General features: G+C 34.8%; 2 protein-coding genes across 6 annotated transcripts in view; one reads left to right on the forward strand and one right to left on the reverse strand.

Moving 5' to 3' along the window:
* The window catches only part of ptk2ba (protein tyrosine kinase 2 beta, a), a 23,735-nt gene extending 18,725 nt beyond the window's left edge, over positions 1 to 5,010 (reverse strand). For 2 of the 5 annotated variants that reach the window (XM_016545133.1, XM_016545142.1), the window contains exons 1-4: positions 4,885 to 5,010; positions 4,092 to 4,179; positions 2,425 to 2,651; positions 1,189 to 1,367 (exon numbers count right to left, since the gene is read on the reverse strand). In XM_016545133.1, coding sequence (XP_016400619.1) covers positions 1,189 to 1,367; positions 2,425 to 2,604 — 359 coding nt within the window. In that variant the 5' untranslated portion in view covers positions 2,605 to 2,651; positions 4,092 to 4,179; positions 4,885 to 5,010. The other 3 variants (XM_016545117.1, XM_016545150.1, XM_016545125.1) reach the window with 2 other exon arrangements.
* A 1,636-nt stretch (positions 5,011 to 6,646) lies between these two features.
* LOC107733511 (transcriptional-regulating factor 1-like) lies at positions 6,647 to 24,901 on the forward strand. Its single transcript, XM_016545162.1, has 15 exons — positions 6,647 to 6,734; positions 12,408 to 13,806; positions 13,887 to 13,933; positions 14,710 to 14,857; positions 14,954 to 15,154; positions 16,079 to 16,326; positions 16,489 to 16,581; positions 17,884 to 18,023; positions 18,875 to 18,978; positions 19,058 to 19,130; positions 20,183 to 20,271; positions 21,038 to 21,151; positions 21,474 to 21,590; positions 24,025 to 24,209; positions 24,303 to 24,901. Exons 2-15 carry the CDS (start codon positions 12,595 to 12,597, stop codon positions 24,595 to 24,597), a joined length of 3,066 nt encoding a protein of 1,021 aa, XP_016400648.1. The 5' UTR covers positions 6,647 to 6,734; positions 12,408 to 12,594; the 3' UTR covers positions 24,598 to 24,901.
* The last annotated feature ends 2,079 nt before the right edge of the window (positions 24,902 to 26,980 follow it).

The raw sequence follows: 26,980 nt of genomic DNA on the forward strand, positions 1-26,980 counted from the left end.
ATAATTTCAAAACTGCAGTTTGTATTTACTCAGGTTATCTTTGTGTAATATTAACATTTGTTTGATGATCTGAATCTTTTAAGTGTGACAAATATGCAAACAATTAAAAAAACAGGAAGGGGGCAAAAACTTTTTCACACCACTGTATATATATAGAAAGAGAGAGAGAGAGAGGATTGTTAGAGAAATCTCGTCCTCACTATGGTTAGCAAAACCCATAAACACACATACGACAAAATATTTATTCTGGGCAAACTATATCTCAAATATGATGTTTTCAAAATGAAACTCTTTGGTGCATTCAAACAGTTGACGGTTTCATACTATGGAAGTCAATGGCTACCGTCAACTGTTTAGTTACCAATCGGTTTCATTTTGAAAATATCATATTTGAGATATAGTTTGCCCAGAAGAAATATTTTGTCATATGTGTGTTTCTGGGTTTTGCTAGTATCATCTTTTGAGCTCATCAAAAGAAAGAAACTCATACAGGTTTGGAAAAACTTGAGGGTAAGTAAATTATAACAGAATTTTTATTTTTTAGTAAATTCTAAATATATTTTATTTATGCCAAAATATATTACAAAATGTATTTGAAGTGGCAAGAAAATGCATTACCAGTGTTCAAATTAATTTGGGGTAAATGCAAAATGTATTTTTTAAATATATTTGGACGATATACACTATTACTAACTTAGAATCCAGTTTCCTCAACTATATTAAGCAGCACAACTGTTTTTAACACTGATAATAATAATAATAAATGTTTCTTGAGCAGCAAATCAGCATATTAGAAAGATTTCTGAAGGATCATGTGACACTGAAGACTGGATGCTGAATGATGCTGAAAATTCAGCTTTGATCACAGGAATAAATTACATTTTTAAATATATTCAAATAGAAAACAGTTCTTTTAAATTGTAACAATATTTCACAATTTTACTGTACTGTATTTTTGATCCAATAAACACAGCCCTGGTGAGCAGAAAAGACTTCTTTCAAAAAGCTTACAGATTCCAAACTTTTGAACGGTAGTGTAAATATATTTAGATTGAAAATATAACAGAAATGGCCAAAAAATAAAACATAATGAAATATAAACATAATGAAAATATATTTCTGCAAATATAATTTAAAATCAATATTATATATATATATTTATTTTTCCCATATGAGAAACACACACACCTCCACTCCGCCTCGACGTGCTGCTGTTCATATTTCTGCTCCACTTCTGCTACGGTGAGGTTTGGGTGCAGCCAGTGAACCTCGTCTGATTTGAGGTGTTTGAGCAGCAGACCGTAGCATTCAGAGAACTTGATGTTGGGACCGAGTCGCCCACTGTCCAGGATGGACTGAGTAATTCTCTGCAGAATGAAATCATCATTCAAATCAAACATTTAAACATTTGTGGATTTATTTCACCACAAAAAAGAAAGAAAGAAGAAATTATATGTTTAAGCCTATATGTTTAGGGCTTTTTTGCATTATTTTCATTTTATTTATCATTGTCATGAAAGGAATGTCATACTAATGAAAGAAAATAATTTTTTGCATTATGACATTTAGATTTTATTTAAAGGCAGGGTATGTGATTTTTCAAAAACACTTTAGAAAACTGATTCGGGCCGAATAGCAAAACAAACTTGTAGCCAATCAGCAATAAGGGGCGTGTCTACTCGTGATGTGGAGGAGAGAGCTTTCAGTGCTAGTGATGGGAAGTTCGGATCATTTTACCGACTCGGACCTTTGAGTCTCGTTCAGCAAAATGAACGAATCTTTTTTCGAGTCATTTCGTTCATTTCGTTCATTTGAACAAAATATAATTAAAATGTTACGTGTTACTTCCCTAATATGTCTACTACTAACGCAAACGTTGATCACACTACAAACAATACAAAACTGCTATAAGAAACAGAAAAGATTAATTCATTGTTTACCTGAGTCTTCAGTCTATGATTAGCTCACCACCTCTTATCTGACAAGTCTTCGGGTTTGGGTTTATGGGGCTGTCACGTGATGAACGAACGACTCAAACCCGAAGACTCGAGAGATGAACTAATCAATTCTCTTTCCGGCTCAGACTGCAAAGGGTAAGCTTATGGTCTGTCACGTGATGAACGATCGACTCGAAAAACCCGAAGACTCGAGATGAACTAATCAATTCTCTTTCCGGCTCAGACTGCATTGGTTAAAGCTTATGGGGCTTTTGGTGATTTCAAATATCAACATTGGCTACCAGAAATCGCTTACTCTGCCTTTAACATTCATCAGGAAATAAATGAAAAAAAAAATCATGCAAAAAATCTTAATGCTCAACGTGATCCTTTGTTATAAAAACAGGAAGCTATGATGATGGGCATGATGACGTGTTTCATATTGCATTCATGATTAATGTGTAAAAATGCATGTTAATCTTCTCACCCTGATATTCCAGGAACTTTCACATTTGACCAGTTTGAAGTTCTTGCCCAGGTTGGCGCTGTTGCTTATGAAGCACACTTTGAGGATTTTCACCGGCCCCCTGCATTGATTCTCAGTGGATACCATCAGTGGACCGGGAGGAGGCGGTTTCCATGACAACGTACTGGTTTCACCCGACATCTCTACATAAGGCTGTCATGAGATGGATCTCCTCAACTGACTATCAGCTGTGTGGTGAGACGGAGGAGAATAATCCATTCAAGTTCAGGCAGGAGCGTGACGCAGCCAAAGGAAATCAATGAGTGACTCAATCATTAACTATGAGAACATGAAAAATTGTGAATTTAAGAGATGAATCCTTTTATTCTAAGCTTCATGTCCTGATATATGTTAATCAAAGTCAAAGAACAGAATCTGGGATTTTTTGTTTCTTTTTTACATTTACACCTGGAAATATAAAAAAAATAGGAGTTTAAACATTTTTAAAACAAAGAAATGTTATGATGTAAAGCTAAAAGTAATTTTAATGCTCATCAGACTTTAACATAAAATTAATAATAATAATAATAATAATAATAATAATGTGGGATTAATTATTATTAGTATTATTATTATTAATGCTTAGCATTAAAATTAGAATTAAAGAATTATAATTAAAATTATATAAATACAAGAATCTGACACTAAGCTTAACTGTCTTAAAAACTGCTTAAATGTAGTTTTGTTGAAGATGTTAAAACAAATAAAAAATGTATGAAGAAAAAATAAAACAATAAATTATTATTATTACTACTATTGTTATTATTATTATTATTATTATTATTATGTGATGACCATTACCAATTATAATTAAATTATAATTATATTAAATTAATAATTATTAGAATTATATAAACCCTAGAACTACTCTGACAGTAAGTTTGTCTTAAAAACAGCTTAAATCAAATAAAAGTAATGAAGTAAATAAATTGATAATAATAATAATAATCTGCATTGAATTATTATTATTATTAGAGCCTGCTGACCAATAAAAAAAATTATAATTATTAAAAATTGATTAGAATTATACTGTGAGCATAACTGTTTTGTATGGAAGCCCATTTCCGCCACTGAATAAAAAAGAAAAAAAAGGTTATTGCGACTTTTTATCTCACAATTCTGACTTTTTTTCACAGAAATGTGAGATATAAACTCACAATTGCGAGTTTTAAAGTCAGAATTGCGAGATATAAAGTCAGAATTTTGAGTTTATATCTCGCAGTTCTGGCTTTATTTCTCAGAATTGGGACTTTATGTCTCGCAATTGCGAGTTTATATCACACAATTATGACTTTATTTCTCAGAATTGCGAGTTTATATCTCACAATTATGACTTTTTAACTCGCAATTGCAAGTTTATATCACGCAATTCTGAGAAAAAAAGTCAGAATTACCTTTTTTATTTTGAATTCAGTGGCGGAAACGGGCTTCCATAGTTTTGAGAACAGCTTAAATGTAGTTTTATTCGAAACATTCAGTGCTTTTATCTATTCTAAAATAGCATTCTGTTACATTTCATACATACATTCTCCTATTACAGACGGCAGTAGTAAAAGCACATGACGTTCATGACCAAACACACTAGATTTCAACATGTCAGCACACGAGAGGCTAATGCAACATCCTACCTGGACATGCTCCATCTCTGATGTGTGAACCAATTTACTCCTGTGTTACCATATGATCTCTGAGTCACAGGACAGACAACCTGAAAGGCTAAAATATTGATGAGATTCACAGAAATGTTGTCAAGCACAAGCAATGGCCTTTTTCAGTATCCCAAAGAAAATAGGAAGTGAAATGCAGCTTGGTTAAGCTTCACTAGGAGACTTCTACTAGAAAATGTTTGATTTTTACACTATCAACTACCTTAACTTTATGTCTCTTAAACTCCTCAAAACCATCTACCACAACTTTGGTTTCCTGTCATGTGGTTTCAGGTTCAGAGATGTTAAAGTGTTGGAAATTGTGACGGTGGTAAACATTCACGCTTTGCCATGATAAAAACTGTTGTATACTTCAAATAGAAGTGTTGTTGAAAGTTTCTTTTTAAAGGAAATGCATTGTGTTTTAATCTTGAGCATTGCTTTACTATTAAACTACTAAAACGGTAGTCAAATGGCAAAATATTGTGACCATGTTTTTATGGCATCAGCTCAATATTCATGAATCATGATAACAACGATCATCCCACAACATCCATACAAACGCTCATCACCTGATCAGACATGCCTCATATTTTTGACTCTTTCTCCCCACACAACCATTAGAATAAAGTCAAATGACAAATGGAAACATCTAATGATATTTGCAACACATCAGCATCTACTGAACTTCCTTTTTAATGTTACACTGTGTCTTCATGGTTTGAAATGGTCAGAATCTGTCATTGAAATAAGAAAATGTAAATGTGTCACAGACCTGAGCATGAGCTGATGTTCAGTGCCGCTTTCTCTCACTCTCACTGTCTCTCGTCCGGTGATTGTTTAATTCACACAAATCCAAACTGAAAGAGTGTGAGCTGAAGACCTGACGTGAGTGTTTTGGACACACCCCACGTGTGTCACTGACTTCCTCAAACTTCACACCACTTCATCAGAGCTGCTGCTGCTGCTGCAAACACACACACACACACAGATCACAGAAATTACACTACAAGCTCTATTTGTGAGGTCCTCCTTCCTTATGAATGTCCTCAAAAGTTGGTTTTCAATATTTTACTATATCTGTGATGATATTTTTTACCTTTTAATGTCCTCAAAAGCTGGTTTTCAACATTTTACTATATTTGTGATATTTTTCAATTAATGTCCTCAAAAGCTGTTTTTCGACATTTTACTATAATTGTGAGGATATTTTTTCCCAATTAATTTCCTCAAAAGCTGGTTTTTGACTTTTTACTATAATTGTCAGGATATGTTTTCCTTATGAATGTCCTCAAAAGCTGTTTTTCGACATTTTACTATAATTGTGAGGATATTGTTTTCCCAATTAATGTCCTCAAAAGTTGATTTTTGACTTTTTACTATAATTGTAAGGATATGTTTTCCTTTTGAATGTCCTCAAAAGTTGGTTTTCAACATTTTACTATAATTGTCAGGATATGTTTTCCTTATGAATGTCCTCAAAAGTTTGTTTCCAACATTTTTCTATATTTATGATATTTTTTCAATTAATGTCCTCAAAAGCTGTTTTTCGACATTTTACTATAATTTTGAGGATATTTTTTCCCCAATTAATGTCCTCAAAAGCTGGTTTTCAACTTTTTACTATAATTGTCAGGATATGTTTTCCTTATGAATGTCCTCAAAAGGTGGTTTTCGACATTTTACTATATTTGTGATGATTTTTTTCCCTTATGAATGTCCTCAAAAGCTGGTTTTTGACATTTTACTATAATTGTCAGGATATTTTTTCTTCATAAATGTCCTAAAAAATGGGGTTTCAATCTTTTATTATAATTGTGGCCAGGCAAGACATACATTCTTATCTACACTTAACCCTGGTACAAAATCTCTTCTGTTTAGAAAAAAAAAAGTTTCTTTGACTGAAGTCTTGCAACTTTGCCTGAATGATTTTTAATTGAGTTACATGTGAGGAGAAAATATCTATTATTAGTATGTTAATTATATTAAATTTCCTCAATTTACATATTTTGCACAGTTCTCAGACAAAACACAAAATAATAATAATATATAAAATAATAAAAAATAATAATAAAAATAATACATTGTCTAAAATTCGGTAATAATATAATATAATATAATAATATTTTGTGTTATGTGTGAGAACTGTTTGAAATGTAAATTGAAGAAATGAATATAATGAACATAATAATATTTTTATTATATAGATTTCTTCTATTATTATTATTGTTTTGCTGAAAAGGAAAAAAATAACAACAACAACACTTTTGTATTAAGTAAAAACAAATAAACTTATGTTAACGATTGGTGGTTTTAATCAGAAAAAGTGTCAATGTGTCATACTGAAACTCTACTGTACTGTTTAGAGGATGTTGATTATACGGAAGTGTGTTTTACAGCAGAGGGCACTGCTGACGTTCACTGTAGATCGCTTCACCGAATTACAGCTTTTCATATGGATTTCAGCTCTTGAAAACTGAACTGCTGTTTGGAAACAAAAACGTTTTTAGAGCTGATGGCAGCGTGTGTGTGTGTGTGTCATGTGATCACTGGATCCTTCAGCTGAAAGATGAAGCATGAACTCTATCCAGAGCTTCATCACGTCTCCTTTCACTTTCTAAAGAGGTAAGTACTTTTCATTTCCATGGCAGTTTTTGTAAACCTCAACCACTATATTTAATGATGCTCAAAAATGGAAGCAGATTATGAAAGTATCTTGATTTAAATCTCCTTTAGGCTCATAAAAATATAATTCTATAACCTTCGCTCTAATTAGAGTGTTCTGAAATAATTCTGCAAATTCTGAAATTAATTTATTCCTTCCTTTAATTAAATATTATTAGTTCCGATTGACTATTTCCTATATTTGAACTCATAATATGCACTAAACTGCATCAGTTTGTACATTTAACAGCAGATGGAAACACAAGTTTTCAGTTAACAGGTGCAACTTTATGATCAGATAAAATGTTCATGATGAAAACCCCACTGCAAGTAAAACATGTTTCATTATTTCTAAGTTGAAGACTTTGAAAAGTTTTTTTTATTAAATGAGGCCTATATGGAATCTTAGGTAAAAAGTTTGGTGCTGCACAATAAATTGATTTTTAATTCAAATGTAATTGAAAACATTGGAGGACATGAGAAGACAGAAAATAGCTGAGAACTAATGACACTTATAGCTAATTGTGAATTGAAAAGTGACCATGTTTGCATGCACATAATTTGCACATTATAGCAAACAGGTTGCAACCATAACCATAATATGACCTAATTCTGATTAATATTAGAAAATTCTCATGCATGCTCACGCAGTCAGTATCTGTTTAATTAATGCAACAACTTTTCTGTATAACAAAAATGGCTCTCGCCCATATATATCTAAGACTGTGCGTGCAAGATTCCCCTGACATCACTTTTGCGATCAGTTACAGATGGATGTGGCAGGTATTTATTTAAAGATTTTATATGCATTGCATAATTTTTACTTACTGGTTTGATATGGAGATTAGTAAAATGGCAACTCAAATCTTCTGTTCTTTGGACAAAAACCGGACTACAAGTAAGCATAAATATAAGTAAACAGAAATATAAAATTCATATTCAGTTATACATACATGAATTATTCACATTTAAAGCACACAGAATTCTTAAAAATTAAAAGAATAGATTATCCAAAAATGAAAATATACTCTCCCTCAGGCCATCCAAGATGTAGATGAGTTTGTTTCTTCATCAGATTTGGAGAAATGTAGCATTGCATCACTTGCTCACCAATGGATCCTCTGCAGTGAATGGGTGCCGTCAGAATGAGAGTCCAAACAGCTGATAAAAACATCACAATAATCCACAAGTAATCCACACCACTCCAGTCCATCAATTAACGTCTTGTGAAGTGAAAAGCTGTGTGTTTGTAAGACACCCCAAAAAAAATCCATCAATAAGATGCTTTAATTGTAAACCGCTGCTTCTGACTAAAATAGGAGTCCATAATCCATTATAACACTTCAAACAGTTGAAAACGTCCATCACCTGTTCTCCTCTCACATCAAAATCCACCAACATATCTGTTTACAGCTGTTTTTGTTTGTAAATAGTGCTTGATCTGTGCATGTTTATCTCCTGATTCAGGCGAGACAACTTTCTCGCTAAAGAAAGCTATATTTTGGATTATGGTATTTTAGACGGAAGTGATGGATCTAATGGTGGATTTGTTTCTTACAAACACAGCCTTTTACTTTACAAGACGTTAACTGATGGACTGGAGTGGTGTGGATTACTTGTGGATTATTGTGATGTTTTTATCAGCTGTTTGGACTCTCATTCTGACGGCACCCATTCACTGCAGAGGATCCATTGGTGAGCAAGTGATGTAATTTCTCCAAATCTGTTCCCATGAAGAAACAAACTCATCTACATCCTGGATGGCCTGAGTACATTTCAGCAAATTTTCATTTTTGGGAGAGCTATTCTTTTAAAGGAGACTACGAGTTCATATCGCACCATTATTCACTATGAAACTGTTGATGGCAGCAAATCTCTGCCCGCATTCGTTCACCACAGCACACATTCACAGAAACATGACTTTTCTCATCATGTCTGAAAGGAGAATTGTGGCCATGCTGACAATACGTGCTAAAACAAGAATAAGGCAACCATAATTTACATTTACATTTGATTAGATTCAAAGATGCACATTGCATCTATAACCATGTATAATAACAATGCCACTAGGGACCAGTGAATCTGACAGTACCAGTTCTAAGGCAGATTTCCATGCAAAATGTAATACTGAAAACTCTCTTTTTATCCTCCAGCAGTTTACAGACAAATAATAGCAGGTTGAGAAAATAGCTTGCGGTTAAACCCCGGAAGTCTCTCGGCTTAAAGAGAAAGATGACATTTCCTGAACTTCCTTGAACCATCTCAGGCCTTTAGACACTTGCCGTAGCTATAAGAGGACACGGCATAATTCCTTAGTCAGCAGTATGAACTGAACTTACTTCCTATTTCTGATGTGCCTTTGAGTTATTGTTTTTTATCTGCGGTGCAGTTGGACTGGTCTATGTTTGTTATGATATTCAGAGCGTCTTATATAGTATTCAGTGCATCTTGATGGGTCAATTTGAGAGGGCGGCCTTTACTAAAAAAGTGCATTACGGACATAAAGAAACGAGGAAGGTAAGCATTAGTATTTGTCTTTTTCACACTTTTTAATCACTAAAATACATGCAACGTGCATCTTCTAAAGATGTCAAGACCATTTTAAAAACAGATAACAAACTGAATAAAAAAGCAATACTGTCAGTCCATATGATCTTGCATGCATTGACCTCAGTGGGGTTGTGGATTGGTGTTGCAAGCTTTGATTGCGCTATATGTACAGATATGGTTTAAAGCACTCAACCATTGCGCAGACAGACATGGTAATGAGTCTGTTGAGCCATATATGCAAGCTGCAGTTTCTAAAAATGGTTGTAACTGAAAACACACATCACATGTGTTTTTAATAGCTGACTGTACTGATATGAGCACTAGGTAAGCTGGGTTTACCTCAAGAGTGGATAAAGCTCAGATTGCTCGTGAATGAAACCGTTGAGATGCAACTCAACAAGTTACTCAACTAATGTTGAAATGAACAAATAACAGTCATATCTGGCATAAAAACATATTATTTTTGACATCTCATTTGCGCCTGGGCGCGCACAAGAGTTGATGCAATGTAAATTTCATGCAAACGCAGATTATTCCAATATGAAAAAGTATTTGATTCTATTAATAAAAACGCAGATGTCAGGATAAATGAGAAAAGTCATCTATAATTTCATGCTTAGAAACTTCAGGCAACAAAAACAGTCACTTTTGAGCTACAATAATAATTTGATACTGTCTTAGAATTATCATCATCGTGATAAATTCCAACATTTCACTACAACAATTTGACAGAGAACAAATTCCAACTGGATTTAAAACTAAAGATTAATTTTATACTTGTTGATATTAGTAAATCAACTGATGTAACTACTGTAACTGTGCCATAGTAAACGTGAGAGTAAACGAGATGCTGCTCCACTTTGGATAAAAGCCTCTGCTAAATAAATAAATGTAAATGTAATTGACACTAACTCAAAGGTTGATTTGATAGTCTTTTTTTTTTTTAAACAGATGATTTTGTGCCTCCGTAGAGACTTTTTTCAAGAGAGTACAGATCTTTCAGTTGTGTTAGTTGCTACACATGCATCGCTTTTAAGTTTATTTCTAAAGGTCTAACAGTCGCCTTGTTCCACTCACTGGTCAGAGTCTGACGGCTTCACACACTCAGCAAACAGACTAAAGTGAAGATGGAAACTTTCGAAACCGCAAAGCGCACTTGAGCCTTTGACACTGAGATGCTGTGTTAATCTGATTCAGAGAGTTGAACCATTGATCTGTCTGCAGACTTTCTTCAAACAACACACTCAACATTTGGCCTTTCTAAAGCACACATGGGTAAAAGTACATGCATTTCTACACATTTGTGCATATTGTTTTGTAAAACAAACCTCAGAAAGGTAATACATTAGAGGTGGAAAAAGTTTTTGCAAGTACATTTTTAATGCATTTAATCATCATAGTTTTGCTTTGAGATATATTATTATTTATGTGAACATGTTTCTGCATGTAAAAAGGATTTTTAGGACAGCAGCATCTTTCAAAAAGCTTAGATACAGATCAAACTGCCGTCCTATGCTCTAAGCAGACCATGTGACAGGAAGTGATAAGATGGTGTCTGAACTTCATATTCTAGATGTGAGAGGAAGCCTCAGACTGAGTCATGGTGTGAATTTACTGTCTCTGCTGTGGGTGGAAAAATAAGATATTATTAGTTTGCTAAAGAAAGATTCCTTTCTGTATGAATAATGAACAAATTAATCTTAGACACAATCTAGGCTTTGACAAGTGTTTGAAAAAAATAAAATGGCAATAAACTGTGAACAAGTCAACATGAAATACTACCATTTAAAAGTTTGGGGTCAGTAAGATTTTTAAAATGTTTTGAAAGAAGTCTCTTATGCTCACCAAGGTTGCATTTATTTGATCAAAAATACAGTAAAAAAAAAAAAGTAATATTGTGAAATATTATTGCAATTTAAAGGAGACATATTATGGACCTTTTTACAATATGTAATAGAAGTCTCTGGTGTCCCCAGAATGTGTCTGTAAAGTTTCAGCTCAAAATACCCCACAGATCATTTATTATATCATTTTAAAAATGCCTATTTTGAGTGGAAGCAGAAACACGCTGTTTTTCGGGCATGTCTCTTTAAATGTGTCGCTTGCGAAATCAAAATGAAGGCGCTGTGGGTGTAAACTTACAGATTAAGGGGCGGTAGTATTATAATGAGATACCTTTGCCACTTCACCAAGGGAGTGAAACCAGACGCGCTCATTTTCTCAGATGCTTGCAGAAAAAGGCTTACTAAAACAAAGTTACTGGGTTAATCTTTTTCACATTTCCTTGGTTGGTAGATGCACCGGGGACCTGATTAGAGCTCTTAAAACCTGGAAAAGTCAGATTTTCATGATATGTCACCTTTAAATGTATTCAAGGGAGTGAAACCAGACGCGCTCATTTTCTCAGATGCTTGCAGAAAAAGGCTTACTAAAACAAAGTTACTGGGTTAATCTTTTTCACATTTCCTTGGTTGGTAGATGCACAGGGGACCTGATTATAGCACTTAAAACCTGGAAAAGTCAGATTTTCATGATATGTCCCCTTTAAAATAACAGTTTTCTATTGTAATTTACTGTAAAATGCAATTTATTTCTGTGATGCAAAGCTGAATTTTCAGCATCATTACTTCAGTCTTCAGTGTCACATGATCCTTCAGAAGTCATTCTAATATGCTTGATTTGCTGCTCAAGAAACATTTCTGATTATTATCAGTTTGAAAAAAGTTGTTTATTTATATTTATTTATTATCAATGATTTAAATAGTCATGCTGCTTAATATTTCTGTGGAAACGGTGATATGTTTTTAGAATGAATAGAAAATTCAAAATAAGCATTTATTTGTAATAGAAAGCTTTTGTAACATTATAAATGTATTTGCTTTTGATTAATTTAATGCATCCTTGCTGAAAAAAACATTAACTTTTTTCAAAAAAATCGTACTAACCTTAAACTTTTGATTGGCAGCATACATCGTAACACAGGTTCCTAGTCTTCTTGTGCATAATTAAATGCAGGTTATTCTTAAAATGTTTGTCTTTCTAATTTTTAGCAAATATAACAACTTGCTCTGTCTTGTTTTATAGGAAAAAACAATTAAAGAAATCTGCTGAGAGCTGAATGTGTGAAGACAACAACTTGAGAGTCTGTGCAAATAACGAATGATGGAAAACATTTGATGTCTTTCATAGTTATATTGAAACCAGCATGTAATCACGTCCCCTCAAACCATTAGTTTAACGGTACAGAAGTGGCACTTTAATCTTTCTAAAGATGACAGAAAACCTGTACGAGACGAATCAGTTCACCAACCACGCCAACGGGACCTATTTGTTCCAGCACAGCCCAAGCGCGTTGGGTGCACCTCACTATGGTGTACCAAACGTGAGCTCGATCCAGTCATCTCCAATGTCTCCTCGACTTAACCACGAGCAGCTAACATCTCCTGGCACTCCAGGACATGAACTTTCTCCAATGCTTGAGATGCCAAACAGCGGCGGGACTTGGGAATATAACCAGTTTGGAAGGACATCATCATGGGGATCTTCTTCTCATGAAGAACTGCCCGAAATCTACCCGTTTAACATCACGTCTCAAAACAACTTATCACTGACTTGCAAAGACAACGGCAGTGCTTCTCATCCTTACAGGTTGGACTCGTTCTCAAAGGCCTTCTCTACGAAAAACATGCAACTTCTATTTGGTGATAGTAACAGGACAGATGATAAGCACTCAGAAAATCACATTTCAGGGGTTTTGCACTTGCCTCAAAGTCTCCCAGAAGGATCAGACAGGCAACCTTTGGAGTCTCCAGTTTTTAACCCAATGGTCATTCAAGGTCAATGCGATCAGACCGGCTTCCATCCATCAGAAAGCCAAAACTCATTGCACGGCCTTTACCAAAACCACCAACAGTTTCATTATGGATCCCAGCAACACAAACAGAAAGTGAACAACATGGAGCAGGTAAACAGGAGTCTCCAAAAGCCACAGAGCTCCTGGCAACATCAGCACGGCTATCAAAGTCACCCAATGCCATATCCGATGGCCTTGAATCAACAACAAAGAGGGATATTTGCACATAAAACTCACCTGGACTCTCATGAACCTGCTCAATCGCCAACCTACGACCACTGTCAAGACTTTAAAGTCCCGGAGCAGCAGATCTTCCATTATCAAGACCAACAACATCTTCGATCGCTTTCCCAACCTGGCAATCCTTACCTCGTGCAAGATAATGTGCAATCAATCCCTGCAAAGCAAAACAACATGTTTAGCGATGCTCGTCACTCGGCACCCAACACACCCGTTTTCTCGAGTCCCAAAGAAGACCAATCTGCTTTCAACTTTCCTCACCGAAGTGAAGACCTCTGCAGCCCGCTTTACCAAAACAGGAGCTCAGGGGTCTGTAAAACTCTTCCACAGATGACTATGAGGGGGGATATTTTTCATCATCGCACCGCACATGCACCTCAGTGGTCACAGGTACTGTATTTTTTATTTTTATTCGTTCATTTTAGAGTAATTTGCATTTATTTTAAAGGTTTCTCATAAATACCTTGCAGACACCTTCACCAGATATTCAAGATGAGGCCATTTCACCTCATTTCAGGTTTGACTCTAACCTTACTTCTATCCATTTAGTCAAATCAAATCTATTTGTATAGAACGTGTTCTAAATACACATTTCAAAGCAGCTTTACAGAAAACTGTGATGCTAATGTTTATAATACCAGTATATTAATGCCTTATAATCACATTTTGCAAATTAGAGCTGGGTGATAATTAAGTTCACATTTTGCGACAATTATAAACAATCAAGCAGATGATATTTGCTGTATAGAATGTATAGCCCTATGTGAGTATACAATATGTCTGCAAATAAAGTTAGACATGCTTATATATCCTACTTGGGTGTTTCATTTAACTATATAGTTACATTTTGTGACAAAATGCTGGATATAATAATATAAGGTTGGATCTACTTAAAGTAATTGTATAATTCATTATTAATTTAAAATTAATTGATTATTCCCAGTTATTAATTTGTCATCTGGTGATATTGAGAATTATGAAACCTGAGGTTTTGTTATTCAGTTGTTATTTGGTGTAGTGGCAACCATTATTACTGTTTGGTCATGTGTATCACTGGATTATTGGTGTATGTTTAAAAAAATATTATTTCAAAATTTCACTAGTGTTACTTGCTGCTCTTAGTAATTTTTTGAGTTAAAATAGTTTCTACACCAATTGTTTTTCAGTGTAGAACATAAAATCTTTAGTCCCCTAGTGTGCAAACCAAAGGCAACTCTGGCAAGGAACAAAAAACTCAATGCTCCACTCATATTATTTATATTTAATATAGTATGTGGATTTGGATTTCTGTAGAGCAGAACCTGGGTTTTCGAGAGAGGACGGATCTCAGGCAAAGATGAGATGCACCGTTTGTCACAGGGAGTTCAAAAGTCTCCCGGCTCTGAATGGTCACATGCGCTCACATGGTGGACTGCGGACATACCCCACACCCCTCAAAATGGTACGAACCATCATTTTGATCATCAGTGAGGTGGTTTGTGAAAAACTGCATGCTGATTTGCACTATTGCTTCATATTTCTTTCTTTGTTTTAACAGAGAGACGGGCACATTCATCTGTCTGAAGCTGCTCAAAGCAACCCCATCCTCTTACCTGTGTCAGTACCTGTCAAGGACAACCAGACCCCAACCAAACTCACGCTCAGCCTTCTGTGCCACCAGAAAGATAATGAACAAAATGGTTTAATTAAGACTGGTGCACAGTCACCCCTCCCGTCTCTACGAAACCACCCTTCCTGTGTGAGTTTCTGGCATTCATAGTTATTTTTAACAGCTCTTTAGAAAATTAAAAGCTTTAACATCAAGTTCTGAAACATCACTTCAGCATTCTGAGAATTTATAAACTGCTGATGCTCAAAATGGTTTTTAAATGTAAACTTGATTCTTATGCCGCCTTTTTGATTAAATGTAATTTGAGTTAATGTAATCCTCTAAAATGCACAAACCAGTAGGGCGCATGTAAACAAAGCAAACACTCAATAATGATTTTTGATGTTGACATAACTGAAACTGCACATTTTGCATGGGACGTAATGGGGAGAGTAAAAATTTTGAAATTAAGTATTATTTTTTGTGTTTTTGAGCAAGATGGGAAACAGGAGAGACTTGATAGTGCTTAAAGTTCAATTATGTTGGGATCTAGAACCGTTTCAATTACAATGGGTTACCATTGTGGTGAAGAATTTGAGTAGACTTAGCATTTAGCATGCTAAAATGTGCTATTGTTCTGTTAAACTGTCATGGAACCACTTTGAATCTACCTAATTTGGTCACTTCAAAATAACTTAATTTGATGATGTCTACACAAATTATGCTTGTGTTTCTTAAAGGGATAGTTCACCCCAAAATGAAAAATCTGTCATCATTTACTCACCCTCATGTTGTTCCAAACCTGTACGCGTTTGTTTCTTCTGTTGAACACAAAAGAAAATATTTTGAAGAATGTTGGTAACCAAACTGTTGATGGTAGCCATTGACATCACCTTTTCTGTTCAACAGAAGAAAGAAACTCATACAGGTTTATGAAGTGTTGTTTTCAGGTTTCATTTTTGAGTGAACTATCCCTTAACTGCTTCATGTGGAATGGATGTGCATGATTAAATCATGTAAATATGACAGACTGGAATGATAACTGAACCTCACACCCCACATAACACATTCTAGATAAAGAGATCTGTCTCGGATGGAGAATGTGCACCAAAGGTGGTGAAAAAGAGGTACCGCCGCTGTCTGGTCCCATTGATGATTCCTCCGCCCAGCACCAGTCAGGAGTCCAGAGGCACCGTGCTCTTCCACAGTCAGCTCAGGACGGTGAGCAGCATGGGGGACGACGTGCCCTACACCCCTCCACCCATGCTCAGCCCTGTACGCCCGGGATCAGGCCTCTTCAGCGCCATCAATGGAAAAGGCAAGAGCGTCTTGGTTAAGTCTGCTGCAGACGGGGCTTGACAGTCTCACTTAATGCAGTCAAATTTACTGGCATGCTATCTAAAGATTTTACAACAATAGTGATGATTAAAGAGTTATTTTTACTTAATTATTTTAGATGCATTGTTACAGTAGCTGTATTTTTCTCATTATAATATGCATTATCCATGTTTGTCTATAACAGGTGATATGGATGACTGTGGTGAGACTTCAAGAGAGAAAGTGATTAATGTAACACCGTAAGCATTTTGATGTTGTTTTATCTTTGTGTGTAAATTCAATGTCACTAGCAAAAGCAAATTAAACTACGTGTTACATTTTCTCAAGAAAGTGTAACTGGTGCCTATGCAAAGTCGCCGGGTTGTGGTGTTGTGGGCTGTTGCCAGGCATTGTTATGCAGTTGGTATGGTGTTGCTAGGTAGTTGATTATTGGCCAAAGTAAAAAAAAGTCTCTTCTCAAGCCTCTGTCATATTGAAAAAAAAAAATAATGAAATGGAATAAAAATGTATATTTCGATGCTTTTGTGTTTGATCGCAAAACTTTCGTGTTCTCCCGAGAAAGTTTGCATTTGCTTGAAAAATGTTGTATTCTCACAAAACTTTTACCAATTTTTTATTTAATTTATTTATTTTATTTTTTTTTTGTGGGAGAAAGCAAAAGTTTTTCCAGCAAATGAAAAAGCATTGAAATACACTTTCCCTCCCATTTCATTTTTTTTTTAAGTGAGTTTGTTCACTCAGAAAAGTAATATCACACTTCCCCTCAATAAAAACCACATGATCTGAGGTTTCATTTTCGTTAGTGTTTCAAAACATTAAAGGGGTCATATGATGCGATTTCATTTTTTCCTTTCTCTTTAGAGTGTTACAAGCTCTTGGTGCATAAAGAAGATCTGTAAAGTTGCAAAGACTAAAGTCTCAAATCCAAAGAGATATTCTTTATAAAAGTTAAGAGTTAGCCACACCTACCTAAAACGGCTCGTTCGAACACGCCCCCACATACCTACCTCACTATGTGGGAAGATTTGCATAAAGCCGCCCAAATGTTCACGCAAAGAAAGAAAGCATAACTTTTATTCTCGCTGTAGTATTGTTGCCGCTGCCGCCATGTCCTGAAGACCCTGTGTGCTTTGTTGTGAAAGCGAAGCTACTTTGTTTGCTCTTCCAAAAGAGGACGATATCCGCTTCGCCATGCCTAGAGCTGATCTGTGCTGGTCGCTGAGGAAATACATCAACTTAGTGCTGTGGATCCCCGGATCGGCGTATGTGGAAAATAATGTGTTTTTTTAACTTTAAACCGCATAAACACATTTCATTACACCAAATACACAAAATAATGTTCTTTTTAGCAGCATCATATGACCCCTTTAAACATTACACTCTTCACCTTCAGTCTACACCAGCAAAACAATGTGTTACTGCAAATCATTTTACTGTCAAATGCTTACTTGATTTATTAAATAATTAAATAATGTCTGAATATAAAGTAAATTAATAATCAATAACTATATTTATATTTATATTTTATATGTTCTTTACAGTCGGATTAACATTGGCGAGGAATTTCAAGCAAGGATCCCAGATATTAAGAGTCAAACCCTCACAGAGGAAGATACCCATAACGCTGTTCTTCTGTGGTTGCCCACCAAAGACCTGGATATCCCTGATAACCAGCAGAAAGGTAACTAAAATCACATTTTCAACAAAATCACATTGAGTTAAGTGCAGCAACTAGGAGACGTGGGGTGATTTTACAAAAGGCATGATGCAAAGCAAAACAAATCATTCTAAAATCATTCTTCAGTAATTAATTTAACTACACTGGAAATGTTTTATTTTATTAATTTTTTTTAGAAAAATTATTGGAGTATGTTTGGCAAAAAAAAAAAAAAAAAAGCTATTTCAGTCTTTCTACTTCAAAATTTCATGTTTAATTCAATGTGTTACTTATGGAAGCCCACTTCCGCCACTGAATAAAAAATAAAACAAGGTAATTGCGAATTTTTTTCTCACAATTCTGACTTTTTTTCTCAGAATTGCGAGTTCATATCTTGCAATTCTGACTTTATAACACGCAATTGCGTTGTAAAGTCAGAATTACAAGATAAAAACTCGCAATTGCGAGTTATAAAGTCAAAATTGTGAGTTATAAAGTCAGAATTGCGAGTTATAAAGTCAGAATTGCGAGTTATAAAGTCAAAATTGCGAGTTATAAAGTCAGAATTGTGAGTTATAAAGTCAGAATTGCGAGTTCATATCACACAATTCTGAGAAAAAAAGTCAGAATTGTGAGATAAAACGTCGCAATTACCTTGTTTGTTTTTTTAATTCAGTGGCGGAAACAGGCTTCCATAGTTACTTGCAGATTTTCTTCTGGGTGAAATTTCTTTTCATATTTCTGAGACAAAATTGTTTCAACAACAATTATTTTCAGTGCAGGCTAACAAAATAGATGGTTAATTTATTTTTTGTGCACATTAAGGAAAAAGAAACACCATTATCTGACTACCGTTGACTTTTTCCTCCTTTTAGTGGACAATCTTCTGAAAATGGCTTGCTGTAGTGTGCTGCCAGGCGGCGGAGCAAACACAGAATATGTCCTCCACTGTCTTTTTGAGTGCAGAGGAGATATTATGGTTAGTATTTTTCTTATTATCGCTTCCTGTCACTAACACTTGTTCTCTAAAAAGCCTTAAAATAACTATCATGTTCCAGAATACCCTTGAAAAGCTTCTGCCAACAACGCTGAGAAACACATCCAGCCCCAAAACGGACTATCATTACGCAGGTGTGTAAGATTTTGTAACCCCAAAAAAGACTATTTTTGTCTCTCTTTTTACTGTGGTATTCTCATATGTAAGTATTCCTTCCTGAGGAAGTATTAAATTATATGTGACCCTGGACCACAAAACCAGTCATAAGGGTCAATTTTTTGAAATTGAGATTCATACATCATCTGAAAGCTGAATAAATAAGCTTTCCATTGCTTATTTGTTAGGATAGGACAGTATTTGGCCGAGATACAACTATTTGAAAATCTGGAATCTGAGGGTGCAAAAAAAATCTAAACATGGAGAAAATTGCCTTTAAAGTTGTCCAAATGAAGTTCTTAGCAATGCATGTTACTAATCAAAAAATTAAGTTTTGATATATTTACAGTGAGAAATTTACAAAATATCTTCATGGAACATGATCTTTACTTAATATCCTAATGAGTTTTGGCATAAAAGAAAAATATACCCCAGCGACTTAAGACTGGTTTTGTGGTCCAGGGTCACATACATAGAAGACTATAAATTAAGGGCCAGATTTACTAACAGCTTGCACCAGCGCAAACCTCTTTTGGCATTAAACTACTGTCAGAATTTACTAAAGAAGCACAGTGAAAGATTAGCATTTAAAAGGCATGAACACAGTCATTTTTGTGGCTGATCTTATTGCATATGCATTTGTAGGACTTACCCTTTCAGACACAAAATGTAGGAGAGGAGGGAGGAGAGTACCTAAATGAATCACGCAACATGATTTACTAAGGTTTGTGCTAGTCAATTTACTGGTATTTGTGCCATTTTGCCCGCCCAAAAATGTCTTAAACCAGATGCTAATTTGCACCGCTCTTGGTAGATTGCGCTGGTCATTATGGAAACGATCTGGCTGCATCCGTGTCCTTTAATCTGCGCATTGTCAGTAGATCAGCCGCAGAACTTTCCACTCCTATCGGTGCTTTTGTGTGTTTGCTTTCTCACGCTAATCTGCCCCGTTTAGTAAATCTGGCCCTAAATACGTGAAATACTGAATGAACCACGTTACAGCATTTCTTCTTCTCCTCTTATCAACCAGGATCAGACAGATGGACGCTTCAGGAAAAACGGCAGCTGAACAAAGCACTTTTAATTCATAACAAGGACTTCTATTTTGTCCAGAAAATGGTATCTGTGGTCAATTAATATTGAAGGGCTTGTGCAGGTTTCATGAATGCACTGTACGTTTAAGACTTTCAAGACCGAGTAAAGAAAATCTAAGGATTAAATTGAATTGAACACAATGCGCCAATATGTTCTCTAAATGTAAATGTCTTGCATTAGCAACACTTCAAAACAGATCTCCATTACTTTTTCATTCATTTTACAAAGAAATACCTTAAGTCTTGAATAGCTCTGCTAATCCACTGGAAATAACTTTTACCGATAACACAGCAAAAAAAGTGATGTTCTTCATCAATATTTTTGTCTTGTTTTCCAGTGCAAAAGTCTAAAGATTCTAAAATCAACATACATTTACTTGAGAAACATGTTTTCTGAGAAACTGGTCAAAATAAAGTGAGTTCATCTGCCAATGGGCTCAGAAAAATCTGCTTAATTTAAATTCAAGCTTAACTCACTTAATTTACATTTCAAAAACACTTCATCTGTTTAATTTGCATCTCAAGTAAATGTATCTAGATTTATGGATGTTTAGATGTTTGTCTAGGAAAACAAAACAACAATACTTTTTTCAGTTGCATTTGAGTGATGCTTTTAAGCTCTGAATTATGATCTTTTTAAGGCCTTAATTTTTGGAAGGGTGAATTAAGACCTTTTTAAGACCTGCAGAATCCCTGTATTAATATAATCTTATGCTTTCCGTGAATACATTAGCATTAATTTGTGACCCTGTGGTTTGGTGGCTGTGAGAATGTGTTATTTTATTATTTAGGTCAAGACAAAGACAGTGTCTCAGTGTGTCGAGTACTATTACACATGGAAAAAGCGTTTGCGCTTGGGTACGAGAGTCAGCACGGCTCTGTCTACACCTGTTCAAGACCAGCGGGTGAGTTCCAGCACAGTTCTACTGCTAATATTCCTCTGAATCTCATGTCACTGCTTTCGCCCACCAGTATTTAGACAATTAAGACACCTTAAAGCTGAATTGATCTCACCGCACTGCATTAGAAAATTAAATATTAACAAAATAAAAATATTAAATCAAGTGTCATTTGAGAGTGCAAACCACACTCGCTTTGATGTGTTATCTAATTCAATGACATTCAGACATTTCTAAGGGTGATTTAGGTGTGCACATACTTTACATTACATTATATTGTGACTTTCAAATATTTTTTAATGCACAGCCTATACATTTAATCAATTAGGGAGACTGGCCGATAAACAACACCACAGAACCGAACAAAGAAGCCAACAGCAAAACCAGGGAGACTGAAATATCAGAAAAATCCAGCGCCGTGTTTGCCTGTGAAGTGTCAAACTCTGTGAGTATCTGTGAGGATGTGTACATACTGAAACCTCTAGATGCTTTCTCCACTTCCTGTCATTTACTAGTACGCTCACAGCTTTTCTCTCAAAAAGGCTGTATACTGCCTCTGCATTCTGTCAAATGTGTATTGTGCAATAATCTAGGTAGTGTGATTGTGTAGCAATCATCTAGCAACCACTCAGAATACCTTAGCAGTACAGTATAATTCCCTAGTTCTCATTATTAGATTATTACAAATCCTCTGTTTATATTCAGTTGTATCTGCAGAATTTGTTGATGTTCAGACTCTGGTGCAATATTATGTTGTTACATATATATATATATATATATATATATATTTGGGGTGTAACGGTACGCATATTCGTACCGAAAATTTCCGGTACAGGTCTTTCGGTTCGGTATGCATGTGTACCAAACAAATACTGCGTGGGTTTAACCACTGCATGAGTGGAACTTCATTTGAAACTTCCAGTTTTATATAGTGTTACTTTTGATAAGAAAAAAATCTCATATTTAAAAATGTTCTTTTTTTTAGGAAATTCAAACAATAAATGAGGTTTTAACCCTCTTTGATGTGGTGCGACAGATCGATGTATAAACACCTCAGTTCAAACGGCAGCGCGATCATCTCTTCCTCTTTAGTACTAGTTTTAACGTGAAATAAACATGAACGAACATCTCATTCCTCACGTAATCGCTCAATCAGTGTTTCGACCACGGAAAGAAGTCAGTAAAACAGCTTGTAAACAAATTGTCACGTAGCATTTCATTTACCTCAGGAAGTCATCAGTGTCCACAGCTCGTTAGTGCGCTATAAATGAAGTCTAGAGAAGAGCATTTCGCGAAATATTAGACTATATACTCATTATATTTTACTTTACCTGTTAGTGATGTGAATTAAAAACTGCATTATGTGCAATTTACATGTTTGCATAATTTTTTTTTTATCTGAGTGTTGATTATTATATAAAAATAAATAGTAATTAAATTTAAGTTTGGGCTCTGTTGTTAATTGTAACCTTATTGTAATGTAAAAGGTCTCCCTATGGTTTAGAGCAGAATCCAGAGTAGATTTTTATCCCTAAGTAAATTTTTATTGTAATTACATTTATTTAAAGAAAGAGCCATTTTGTTCAGTAATCCACTGTTTAATATTAAAAAAGCAATTTTATGTTTAGTTTTTCCCCCCCGTTGTACCGAAACAGTTGTTTCTAATAATGAAGAAGACTACATGCAATAATATTCTAACTATATGCAATAGTTGATATTCAGTTTTAGGATTCAAACTCTTTAAAAAAAAAAACTAAAAAACAAATCTCCCTACATAAGATGATTTTACAATAATTGAATCCAAAACCACATTCTGTCATTTATTATTTATTATTTACTCACCTTCAAGCTGTTCCAAATCTGTATGCTGCTCTGTGGAGCACAAAAGGAGATTTTTTAAAGATTCTGTCACACAGTGGATGTACACTTGTAGTGCACTTTAAATTTTTAAAGTATATTTATATATTTTTTTAAACTGTATTTGCAGATAATATAAATGAATGAAATGTGTACTTAAAGAGACACTTTCATAACTGTTTCTTAACACACTGTTTCTTAAGTACACTTAAAGGTGTGCACTTTATAATAATGTCAAATTAAAAGTTAAACTTAAAGTACATTCCAAATTACTGCGTTCTAATAATATTTTGTCACTTGATTATAATTTTAACTGTAGTGTGTTATTTAATATTACATTTAAAGTTAATACATTTTAATAGCAATTTTATCATTACAAATGTGTAATTGCAAATATATTATGACATACAGGTTTCAATAGAAATTACTTTAAATATATATTTTACTTTACTATAAAAGCTTATCAGTGCTTACACTTTAACCATGTATCAAAGACAATTGAATTAATTATAAAAATTACAAATAAAGATGTTCTTAAGTCCTACTTAAGTGGGTCATTCAACTCTTGCACTTATCATTTTAAACTATAATACATTTTCATTTACTGTAATTGCAAAAAACATGCAATTAAGTGTCTGAACATTACAAATTTAGCTTTTTAAAATATATTATTTCTGTAATAAGTACTCATTTTAAAGGTATTCTAAAGCGCACTTTTTCATACAATGACTTCTGTCAAGCTCCAAAAACACATTAAAAATAAAAACTTGTTAAAAGCACCGAATAAGTACTCCATACAACAGATAATCTTCCAGGGTGAATTCAATAAAATTACAATTTTAGTCTGTTACTCAGGCCAAGCTACAATAAGACCTCAGAAGACTTGGAATATAGTGCATGAGTTGCATGGATGTTAGATTTATGGTGTTTCCTTGGCCATTTTGCAACTTATAAGTAAGTAACTAACTAGTAAGTAATTACAGAACATTTGTTTCTGGGTAAAATTACCATGTTTCTCACAGCAGATGAACGAAGAAACATGGACCCAGAATAATCTCCGGCTGCTCTGTAGCTCTCCAGCCGAAAACAGAGCGTCCACGCTGACCCTGCCTTTGGGTTCGGCTTCTGTGAGAAGTTCTCCCTCCAACAGCACCACCAGCGGAGACACTGATTCAGCCGTGGTCTTTCCCTGCATCGAGTGTGGAAAGTAAGCCACGTCCTGAGTCAAACACAGAAACATCTTCATACAGTTATGAATCACAGTGGTTGCGGTCTGATTCACGATTGCTTCATTTCACAGGGTGTTTTTGAAGGTGAAAAGTCGAAATGCCCACATGAAGACACACCGGCAGCATGAGGACACACAATTGTGGCAGTTCCCCAGGGTTCCTGAGCAAGATCATGTGATGGTGACACCTGAATGCCCTGTTACACCACTAAAACAACCCATAAGCCTTCATTCTTTAACATGTGACAGGTCCGCGGAGGTGAAAGCATCCTTAAATTACATGTGCAGTGAGTCAGTGCAGGAAATCAATTGTCCTCTGAAGACACTTCCTGTCCTACAGAGTCCACTCGACTATATTCCAAGTTAGAAGATCAGATGGATAAGGAAATTCTTTGTAGACTATAAATTGATTCCTTCATGTAAATGGTGCAGCTATATGTATATTAAAACTAAGGCGAAGGCACATCCTTGCTTTATTTTGGTGTAAAAAAATGTAATGCGCTTTGCTTTACCTGTATCTGATATCCTGTGTATTATCTGATTTTGTATCACATTTCATTTGTAATAAACCACCTGGTTTCTCAGTGATTATCGAACACTTACATTCACAACAGATTAAACTCACAATGGATCTGACTTTACAGAATCCCTTTTCATCAGCAGTGAGACTAACCAACCTAAAGACATGTTCTAAGAATGTTATGAAACGTTACTTCTGATTGTTCTCTAAATATTCAAAACATCCAGTATTAAAAACGTGTTTTCTTGGTTGTGAGAATGTTAAAGGGATAGTTCATTCAAAAATTTAAATGTTGTCATCATTTACTTACCCTCATCTTGTTCAAAACTTGTATGAATTGCTTTTTTCTGTTGAAGACAAAAGAAGATGCTTTGAAGAATGTTGGTAACCAAAGAGTTGCTGGTAGCCATTAACTTCCATAGAATTTTTTATTTCCATACTATGGAAGTCACCAGCAAACATTAAGGGGAATGCTACTGTTGAATGTTCTCTGAAAGTTCTGAAACAAGCAGTAACATTTAAAAAAAAAAAAAAAAAAAACAGACAAATGTCCATCTAAAATGTTTCAGGAAAAAACATTCATGAACGACGTATAAATAATGTTTCTGCAAATGTTATGAGAACATTAGATGCTTATGCACTTATGCAACTTATGCACTATTCTGTACCGTTTTGTAGTATAAATAGTGCAAATTCCAAAAAGTGAAAATGCCAAAAAGAAAGAGTGAACTTTAAATACCCAGATTATGCACTTAACCAAAAAAAAAACAAAAAAACAAAAAAGAGGGGGAGGGAGGGGCTATTTAAATCCGATTACGAATGACAAAATAACCTTATAAAATTCATACACTACACAGTTGAGTACATAGTGCATAAGTACATAGTGTATAAGTGTGTCATTTGGGATGCAACTATTGTTAAAGTCCAGATAACTTTGAACAAACATTTTAATAGCATCAAAACTTTTGAGACAACCTTGCCAGAACGTTAACTGTTAATTTAGAAACCGCTGCAGCATCCAGATGATCTGACAATTACCATTCAGAAATATGCACAGATTCCAAAAAGCTGCAGCCAATCATCAAAGAGAGATTGAGATCCAAGGGATGACATTTGACCAATTACAGCACAGAGAACACTGCAAGCAAATTTGCATTTGTTTCCACTTCTGAGCACAATAAATTTGGCTTGTTTGGTTGGTTTGGTTAATGAGTGATTTTATTTATTGTCTCACAACTACTTTTTTTTATACTACGGAAACCCCATTTGCAACAATATCTTTTATTTTTCAAACAGAAATATTCTATACGGTTGTCAAATGACCTCATTGCACCTGTTTAATGGGCACAGTATGCATGCTGCCTGTTGCAATAGTACAAGCAGTGTGCTGTTACTGAACATATGCTTGGTCAATGTTTGCAATCTATGACAACCCTTATGAAAAAGTTCAAAACTGCAGCCGATTTGTAGTTTATAAACGATACTCCATGGTATAACTGTAAGTATATGCAAGAATTTTAACAAGTTATTTTTACAAATAAATTTTACAAGGTAACTGTATGCTAGGTTTTTTTTATATTATTAGCAGTGCCTCATCATAACATTTGACTACATTTTTCACATTTACGCGTATGTATTGTGTTTTTAGTGCACTGTATCAATGCTAAAAACCTTTTCTGATACGATCGTCTTTGCAGTCCTGGTGGAAAGAGCGTTAAACCACAGAAATACACTGCGATGTATTAGGAATAGCAATTAGCATCTATCAAAAAGCGATGTTTAGTGATGTTGTCGGGTACTACTAGTCTAAAAGTAGATTCCCATATTTTAACTCGTCGATTTGATTTCTAATTCAATGACTTAAAAGTTTTCCTGCGTCATTTATCAGGTGTAAATTATTTTCCAGACGGCAAAGTCTGTCACGTGGTAAGCGTTACTTAACTCGAAGTGCGCTAATCGCAGTCGTTTATGATTAAAGTAAAACGTAGGCTACTTTATTTGATCATTTTACAGAGATTATTGCGTCGAATTTTTATCCATATCAGCAGCTAGTAGTTGCAATTACTATGTTTAAAAGATTAAATTTTGAATGAAAAGGCTGTTTGCACTAAAACAAAACACTTCCTCAGATTTCACCGTGTTTCAATGGAGGATGCGGGTTTATGGTAGAGGTCTGCATTCCCACGGCTCTTCCGTGGGAACCACGGGACTAGACTTGTGCCGGTATTCG

This window comes from Sinocyclocheilus rhinocerous, unplaced genomic scaffold (genome assembly GCF_001515625.1).
Source record: "Sinocyclocheilus rhinocerous isolate Xijiao unplaced genomic scaffold, SAMN03320098_v1.1 scaffold853, whole genome shotgun sequence".
Lineage (NCBI taxonomy): Eukaryota > Metazoa > Chordata > Actinopteri > Cypriniformes > Cyprinidae > Sinocyclocheilus > Sinocyclocheilus rhinocerous.